The 9,838-nt window shown below is 39.2% G+C and overlaps 1 protein-coding gene across 1 annotated transcript; it reads left to right on the forward strand.

Annotated features, from left to right (window-relative positions):
• Positions 1 to 2,553: 2,553 nt before the first annotated feature.
• Positions 2,554 to 8,444, forward strand: LOC103974640 (uncharacterized). The gene is made up of 8 exons (XM_009389507.3): positions 2,554 to 2,845; positions 2,971 to 5,159; positions 5,264 to 5,422; positions 5,506 to 5,685; positions 5,766 to 5,960; positions 6,947 to 7,045; positions 7,121 to 7,735; positions 7,854 to 8,444. Exons 2-8 carry the CDS (start codon positions 2,979 to 2,981, stop codon positions 8,190 to 8,192), a joined length of 3,768 nt encoding a protein of 1,255 aa, XP_009387782.2. The 5' UTR covers positions 2,554 to 2,845; positions 2,971 to 2,978; the 3' UTR covers positions 8,193 to 8,444.
• Positions 8,445 to 9,838: the final 1,394 nt, after the last annotated feature.

Consider the following 9,838-nt stretch of genomic DNA (forward strand, 5'->3'; position numbering starts at 1 on the left):
AGATATGTTTAATTTTATTTTTTTTTTGCCTCATCCCATGAATCATTTTTACAAACAAATACGATTATACACAATTTTTATTTTTATTTGTAGATCTCAGACTAAAATAAACCTCGTGAGCTACTATCATCATTTGTCTCAAAGTACTTACTTCAGATGGAGGATGATTAATTTGAATTCGTTTTCTTTCGCAACATGAACCAACTTTTACTTGTAAAAGTATGGCTGCATATTCTCTTTATATCTGATGTTTCAAGATGGAGGATGTTTAATTTGAGTTGCTATTGTTGGAGTTAACATGATAACGTCAACATGAGAGAGAGAGAGAGAATGATGTGACACCTTTCCACCCAAATCAAAACCTGCTGTTTGTTGAGACGTCCATGTCACACATTGACTAACTTTGGAGTTGACACATGCAAAATGATATTGTCCCTATCTGCCTATCCTGTAAGCGTAGACATATTGCACCAAATGCTTCACATCAATTATAGACCATGGACCAGTCACGCCTTTGAACTTCCAGAACCAATCCGGATTTGTCGTCCATGAAGGTTATCTTCTTTAGAGAAAGAAAGAGAATGATTGAATTGCCTCCGAATCCTAAATAATAGAGCGTTAGTGAACATGCTAAATTATGTTTGAATTATTATTTTACGAAGTTAAATTCTGATAAACAGCAACAAGTCCGTAAAATAATATATTTTTAATTTAATTGAAAATATTTAAATTCATTTTTTTGATTTTTAAAATAAAATTTAGATATTCCTCCTTGTTTGATCATACCACTAATATTTATGATTTTATATCTTCTAACTATAATATAATATCCAGAGATTGAGTTCATATATCTTTTAATAAGAAGATATCTTATTAAAAGATATCTTCTTAAACAGTCCAAATATGAAAAGTCTTATCTAACCATAAGTTATTATTGATATTGATGCGCTACGAAAAGGAATCTTCCTCAAAGTATGGGTTTTCTCTAAAACAATATCATTTTTTTCACCTCAGTATAGTTGTTCCCTGAGCATCAGATCACAATTTATGATTCTTTAGCCTCTTAAATCAACTCGTGACATTTAAGCTTTTTTTCAGCTCATGAGAACCAGGTTTATTTAAAGTCATATACACTCATCTTGTTTGGAAAAAGTGAGTCGAGCGGATTCTGACCATTAAATCGATAAATCGAGATAAATCAAGTCAAGTTTAAGTTAATCCTCACGTGCCTCTATCAATTTTTCTTTTATTATTATCATAACTTAGATGAAGGTTTTAGCTCAAATTTATAAGTAAATTCCAACATATCTCAAATTTATAAGTCAAGTTTAAGTCATAATATATGTATAATTCCAACATATCTCAAATTTATAAGTAACAATCATGAATTGAGATTTTAGCTTACACTCTCTGATCTCACATGTAACCTTCACCATCAATGGCCTTTGATTCCCAACTTGATTAGACCTCATCCAACGATGGCCTTGGCATTCAATGAACAATGGACTTCAATTCCCACCCCCCCTCCCAAACTGTGCACACATTCAAATAATCGCCTTCAATCACACGATTTTTGCCGGTTTTCGGCGATCAATTGTCGTGGCATAGCGTGAATGGACCGCGTCGCTGTCTCCATAACGAGTGTGAAAGTACCGACGCGGAGAAAGCGAAGAGAATGTGCATTTAACGCGGTTACCTCTCGCTAACGCCAACCCAATCTTTGCCCCCACGCCGTTAAAGTAGCTTACTATCCCAACACTACCCGACAAAGACTGGGCCATGCCGGCGTCACGCCACAAAAGCGGCATGCCGTTTCCCTCCCCATCCCTCGTCACACGTCTTCCCACCCCAACGGAACGTGCCGTGACGTGTTAAACGACCCCATCCATCGTAACGGCCGCATTCATATCAGTATATTTTCCGCATCACGCGTCTTATATCGGCCGAGTTCAACTGCTTCTCGACTTCGGCCACGACTTGAGTTCCGGCCCTCCGCACTCGTGAATGGCTTGTGGGCCCCGCCCCTCCCTCGTCACACGTCTTCCGAACCAACTTAATGTGACGTGTCCAATGACCCATCCCTCGTAACGGCCAAATCCGATACATTCGAACTGTTCGGACTATCGAACGGTTCTTGACTCGAGAAATGACTTTTATCACGACACGCGAACGAGCCACGTACGAGTGCGGTAGTCGTGAACCAAGTCGGTGGTCGGGCATTCGTGACTGCGGTGGACCGGATCCACCGCCACGGTTCCCGGTTTCTAATCTGATCTCACCCACAAACTTAGCAACAGATTTTTCCTTGGCAAATGACGCCTCTGTTCCCTTTCGTGTTTTAATTTTCCTTTCTACTTAAGAAGAAACGTTATGCCCTTTACTATAAGTGGTTTTCTTAAGGAAACTACACAGCTACCCCGCGTCGGGTTACCCTCTTGGGTCCAAGAAGGGCCCACCGTTGTCTGCGGTTAGAATGGGTATAGGAAACGAGTAAAATAATAAGGTGGAAGGAACTCTCGAGATCTCCTGTAATCACGGAATTACAGTGTTTGATTCAGCTCTCTCCCTTCATCCGTTTTTAAGTTGTTCTTCGTCTCTCTATTCTTCTCTTGATCTCGTTCGCATTCTGTTCTCTCTTCCGTATCTCCTCCCTCCACTACGGAACCCACATTAATAGAGGGAGAGAGAGAGAAGGAGATCGGACTGTCGTTTCTTGCGATTCGAGGGAAGGCTGAGATCCGGTGGAGGGAACAGGAATTTGGATCTCTAGCTGCGATTTCTAGCCGGGCGACAGCGATTCTGAGACGGCTTCTCTATTCTGTGAGATCGCTCCTGATTTCGAGAGGTACGCTCGCTTGTTTTTTGTTTAGATCTGTTTATTTCGAGTATGATCCGCGATGGACTGAGAGGAGCTTTGATCTGTATTTTGATGCGCATTCCTTTTTTGTTATATATGGTAATTGATGGTAGTCTGAGCAATGACGGCCGATGCGAGCGAGTTTAATGGTGGATCTGTGGTCGAATTGGAGCGGGGGACGGTGGGTCTGGGTTTAGGGTTGGAGTGCGATCGCAAGGAGAGTGGGGATGCAGATGGCATTGTGTGGCGGGTTGGTGAGGAGAAGGATGGGATTCGGATTGGGCGAGCAGTCATGGTGGAGAACGGCAATTTGAACGATTTGCGGGGTAAGGATCTGGATCTGGACGGCAAGGTTAAGTTGGTCACCGTCAGAGATCCGGAAACGAGGGACGGCAAACGGGAAGACGGGGAATTGACAGTGGAGAATGGGGGCGACCGCGAAGAAAGTGTCGATCCCGTGATAAAACTAGCAGTGAGTGGGGTTGATGTTTGTAGGAAAACGACGGCCTCCAGTGATGTGGCAGAGGTAAAAATTGAATCACAATCAGAAGGAACTGATGAAGGACATTCCAAGGAAGAGGCAGACACTAATGAACAGAAAGAGGAAAATGAATATGAGATGCCCAGTGAAAAGGAAAGTGATGCAAAAGGTGGAGCATGCAAGGAGAAAGGGGAGATGAGCAGGGAGGAGGTGAGCTTCAAGAATAATCATGATCACATGGAGGATAATTGTAGTCTGGAACCCTCTAAGAATACAAATGAAGTTGAAACAGACTCAGTTACTAAGGTAGGAGAAAAGCAAGAAGGTGAAACCTCATTGGAGGAGACAAACCTTGAAGAAGAATTAGAATTTGTTGTTGAGGTACAAAAGAAATCTGAGACTGTAGTTGCAGTTGATGACCAAGTTAGCTCAGACCCCACCATTGATGACAAAAAGCAAGAACCTAATATCATTGGCATTGAAGCCAATGAGCAAGCAGTATCTGAATCATCTGTGATAGAAGGTAGTGAACTAGAAGCAAAAATTGTGGCCAGTGATATGTACCATGAACAACAGAAAGCATTTGATGGAAAGGAAGAGAAGCTGGAGATCATTGCTAATCCTACAGGTGCTGATGACCAAGCAGATAAGGCTGCACCCTTTGCAGTCGAAACAAAAGAGCTGCAGTCTGTGCCTATGACACCAAAGAATCATGACCAAGCAGAGTTGGTTGTTCTTGAATCCCAAGTTACAGGGACCAAAGATCAAGAAGAACTAGAAGTAGGTACCAAAGTAGAATTGGAGAAGGATCCACAGATTGCGTTGACAGACTTTCAGAACCAAGCTGAACTGATGCCAGATGCACAAGTTGATAAAGACCAGAAACCTGAGACTTTTGTTACAGATGCCATTCCATCTGAATCTTCTATTGAGCATATGGAAATGAAGCTGTTGAATGTTACCAATAATATATGCTTGGATGAAAATGGGACAGTCTTAGATGTTGATATAAGAAGCAGTTTATTGGCAGTTGATGTCAGAGTAAGTAAAGATGAAGCAGGTGGTGAATTCACTGGGACTGGTGAAATTATAGCCATCAAACTTTCTGATGATGTACCTTCTACAGAAGGTTCCAGCAGCTCAGGTGTGCCTCACGTTGTTGACCGGGAAGTGTTGGTAGAAGTTGCTACTTCTATGGAAGTGCTTCTAGATGCCAATGCACAATCCTACAGTTGTGAAGAAGCAAGTCAAACGGAATTGGAAGGTGGTAATTTCAGTGCAGTAGATGTACCGGGCCCATCAGATACCATTAGCAGTATGCATTTAGAATCACAACTTGTTAATGAAGGTGAAAGTATGTCATATTTTGCTAATATTCATACGGACATACAAGTCAAGTTATGCACTGATGCAGCTGAAAATGAAAGTGTTGTTGCTGAAACTGGCTTTGATGTAGCTGCTGATCATGTTGATACAGTTGAATTGAAATCCAGGGTTGAAAATGGATCTGTAGAATCAAAAACTTCTTTGGCCAGGTCTATTGAAGATAACCCATCTGCTGATGTGGATGACAAAGAAACTGGGCTTGGGGATTCTGGAGTTACAGAAGAGATTCAGGTCTCAACAAAGGATCCTGGTGCTTCAACATTCGATGCTCAGAAGGCGGACACCCCTATAGGGAAACCCCAAGCATGTTACATAATTAGAATACCAAGATTTGTTGATGATCAGCTCTCAGCAAATATACAAATTGCTCAGTCAGAAATGAACGAAAAAACACAGAAAAGGGATTCTATCAAAGTTGCTATCGAGAACCAGAAGGTATTATTAGCTTATAGGTTCATTCTAATGAATTATTGTGGGTCTACACTCATTGTGTTACATCAAATATTTTTCTTGTTCTCATAATTGAACTGTATCCTCAGGTGTCCTGTAATGAATCATGGAAAAAGTTTGAAGATGCAAAAGCAGAAGAGAGAGCTGCAAGAGCTGCAGTTAGTGCCAAACGCCAACAGATAGATTCTGTCCAGTTAATGATGAACAAGTTGAAAAATGCACATTCAATTAATGAACTCCATGATAAGGTGGGACTTTTAAACAGTCTTTAAATGAATGCTGTTCAATTCTTGGTCTTTTTGGTAAAACTTCAGTTACATGTCATGGTCAGATACAAACCATGGAATTTGAGCTTCAGCATGAAACCATGCCTTTGAAAGAAGAAAAGCAATACATACATGAGCTCAAACAGTTGAGACATCAACGGGATCAACTTACTTCCAGTTTAGGTTCTCAGGCAGAAATTGATGAGGCATTTAACCAAAGAGAACAGATTGACAAGCGGTTCAAGGTACGTATGTTCTACTGTTTCCAATCTCTCAGGATTTTGTTTGCCAATTTAACTTATACATACTGTTTTTTTTTCTGCAGATTTTGAAGAAGGAACTGGATACCCTTAGAACTGAATTGTTGCAAACTGAAAGGAATGCAAATACTGCCAGGAAGAAGTATGATGAAGAACAATTACTTCTCAAAGGTCTTCAACAACAATTTAGAGATGCTGATGCTGTTCGTCAGAAAGCATATGGGCATTGGCGGGAACTCAAAAATTTGTTGATCGAAAAGGTGTGCTGTAGCCCATTCTATGATTTCATATGATTTTGTTAATCTGAATTTTTATTATGTGACTAAGGAATCCAATGAATGCATCTTATCATTTTATGTTTGTTATGTTTAATTTCAGATTTTGACTTCAGTACACTGATATTATCTGTTTGCTCGCTTTGGCATACAGATTTATTCTCTTTGTTATTAGTAGTAAGGGGTAAACCCTTGAGCAGTTTTTTCTAATAACAAAAAACTATGATAATAAAATTAGTTCCAGTGAGTTTATCTTTGGATCAATAGATGTAGTTTACTATTAAGTGAGATGCCAGCATATCTTCTATCTGATGTTTGTGATGACTTTTAAAAGAATCTGGAACATGGAATAAGAGAAAAATAGGAAATTCAGAGCCTCCTTTCGAACAATAGTTTGATAATTTTGCCATGTACAAGATATGTAACCTGAGGTGTAATATGATCTTGGTTGAAGGGAAAAAAGAAAAAAGAAAATCTTCCTGTTTAGGTACTTGAGCTCCCTTTTGGATGACCAAGATATATATATGTAGTCTGCAAAAATTAATTCTAATCATTATGATGCTGAGGACCATAAGTTATCCTTCTAACCAATAATTTGTTCTCCATATTATTCTCTCTCCCTTTTTTGTTGCTTTGCATCAACTCAAACTATTAGTAACCGTTCTCTGAGTTGACGTCAACCCAAATAAATGCCTGGCTATTCAGCAATACATCGGACCATCATTCAATGATTTGTCTGAATCATTTCTTTTGAGTCTTCCAAACATCATGTTTTGATGGTTTTACATGTCCTTAAATTACAGGATGTTTTTCTCTTCTCTAATTTGGCCCCTCATTCTTTGCTAAAATTTTGTTTTTCTTTACTATTACTGATAGCAATCAGAATTACAGTAGTAGTTCTGATTAGAAATTAAGTTTAACAGTGCTTGTCTTTGTAGTCGAACAACTAAGATTACTTACACTTTCTGCAGAACAAACATTTTAGCATGTACAAAAATGATCAGAAGTCCGCAGAGAACTATCTATCTTCAAGAGATTTTGAGGGGCTCCTGCGACATTGTAGTAAACAGGTATGTCAGCATGCTTTACCTTGCTGTTCAGAAGTCACATCATATTGGTATTTATTGTTTTCTTCTCCAATGTAGGTTGAAAAAGTAATGGAATTGTGGAACAATGATGAGGAGTTCCGCTTGCAGTATGTTAAATCCAACATGAACAGCACATTGAGGAGATTGAATACATCTGATGGAAGATCACTTGGCCCAGATGAGGATCCACCTGTTATACATAGTAACCAGGGCAAAGGTTTAGGCCTTCATCACCCACAAGCCAACGTTGGTGTATCTGTTAAACCTGTAGCTTTGGAGGCAAAATTAGAAACATCCAAAGAGGACTCATTTCCCGCTTTGCCAGCAGCAACGAAGAATCAGCCTGTTAAACCAAAAAAACCAGCAAAACCCATGTTAGATGAGACTAAGGAAACATCTACTGCTAGAGTTTTGGATAGAGAAGTCGAAAACAGTGAGAAGATGATCAGCGTAATAAAGGAGGAAGAGGAGCGGATAAAGAACTTACAAGAATCCTCTAAGAAGGAAGAGGAATTGAGGAAGGAAAAGGCTACAGCCGAGTTAAAAGAACAGTGTCGGCTGGAGCAAAGGGCTAAAGCCAAGGAGGCAGAAGAAAGGAAAAAGAGACAAGCCGAGAAGGCACAGGCCAGAGCAGACTACCAAGCACAGAAGGAAGCTGAACTGAGAGAGAAGGTAACCTCATTCTACATAAATTTATGTTCCCGAGCTTGTTTTAACACTGTACTTATCAACTTTGAACATAAATCTCATATCACCATTTTCATAGTCAAAAGATTGCTCTCATTTGCAGAAGAAAGCAAAGAAACAGAAAAAGAAAGGCATGACTGCTGAGGACACAACAGGTGGCGCCGAGGACGGCCCTGCTCCCTCTACTGATACTATTATGCCCAAAGCAGCTCGTGAAACCGATGTCACAGTAACAACAGCACCAAAGAGACCTTCAAGGGCGGCTATCACAACAAAGCAGTACAAGATGCAGCCTGTTCCCTTGCCACTTCGCAAGAGGGGTAGGAGAAAGATGGCTACATGGATGTGGGTGGTTCTAACAGTTATAGTAGTACTCTTATTGTTTCTGGCAGGCAACTACATCTCCTTCTCCAGCTTCAGCTTCCCACAATCGGCCCCGTGAGCATCTTCATACCCCATACTTACACAAGCATATATTTATTAAGGTCTAGAGAGGATAGGAATGAGTAAATGTTATTAAATATTGATTGGCAACCATTTTTTCCTGCACTACTCGGTCTTCTTTCATTAGATTGGTCTCACTCATATAGTCTGCTCTTTCTATTTGCAATCGAGGATTAGACTCAATATGGATGATAATTAATGTGTGATGCTTAAGTTCAAAATAATAGGAATTTTGTGGTTCTTTTATTCAGCATCTTCCACCCCAAGTTCTATTTGCCTTGTGATTTGGTTAGAACATGACCTTATTGTTTCAGCAAAGAAATCTGAGACCTTGATCTTTCTATTTTACTATTTCCTTGAATAACTACCAGTTCTCCCTTCTGTTCCCTGCAACATTTCACTTGGATGTGCAAAACCAATTTGTGGGATTGTCTAGGTTGATACCATAAAAATATTGATGTATATATTTGGAATGATCTGAATTAAGTGTTTTGTTTGGTTCATTAGCAAATCATCTTTGTAAGTGGGATGGTATTTCTGATTTCTCATCGTGTAAAATGTGTGTTTTGGTTGCATACCAAAATTGTTTTACCTGTGACCGAGGCCAACTTTTTCTATGTTATGGGGAAGAGGATTGAAACAAGCTAACAAAATCTAGAAAAGAGTTGTCATTTTGGGTAGAAAAATAAATCTGAAGGAAGAAAAATAGTTTGATTTGGGAAATATTTATTTGAATTTTTATTAGTCCCGTTGCAAGGTGTGAATAGTAAGTATGGATCATAGGTTTAATATATTTTCTTGAACTATTCTATTATCCATATATATTTTGTGCTCTATACTTCAGTCACTTTTCCTAAGTAATGAGAAGAGGATCGAAACATGCCACTGAGATCTCTTCTGCAGTTAGATCTAGTATGGATTGTAATCTATGGAAAACATTAAGGTACGAAGAAGGCCATCCCTTGTTATTAAAACCAAAAAGCTATGCAGATAGCCAAAAAGTGGAGCGAAAAACAGAGAGAGCTGTATATATATATATATATATATATATATATATATATATATATATATATATATATATATATATATATATATATATATATATATATATATATATTTCGCATTTCAGCTATAAAAATTTAATATCTATATCGAGCTGAATTCACTCAAAATATTTCTGACAATCTCATACCCTAAGCTAAGTTCCTGTTCTTCTCACAAAATTTTCGTGTTGACAACGCCTAACGAATCCAAAACCCACCCTTTACACATGGTCAAAAATCAAGTTGTTCTCCACAGAACTCCGATCATTTTGTTCCGCCATTATTATCTCCAACAGTGAATTGGTCTTTTGGCGTTAGCATTCACACGATACATGACAAGGTTGACAAAATGGACGCTCTGCACTTCCGAATAAAGTGCGACACAACCAAGAATAAAACTATGAGTCCATAGGAGCACAAAAGAATGTGCCAAAGTAGCTCGTAGAAACGCCACGTTCTTTGGACATGAGTGTGTTACCCACCACATCTCACGGTAGAAAGCAGGGGTGAGATCCACCAACACTTTGATGTACTTCAATGCTCGACGTTTGTTTCTTCTTATCCCTTTTTTTTTTTTCTCTTTGACAAAAATAGCATTTGT

The sequence above is a fragment of the Musa acuminata genome, chromosome BXJ2-6, assembly GCF_036884655.1.
Source record: "Musa acuminata AAA Group cultivar baxijiao chromosome BXJ2-6, Cavendish_Baxijiao_AAA, whole genome shotgun sequence".
Lineage (NCBI taxonomy): Eukaryota > Viridiplantae > Streptophyta > Magnoliopsida > Zingiberales > Musaceae > Musa > Musa acuminata.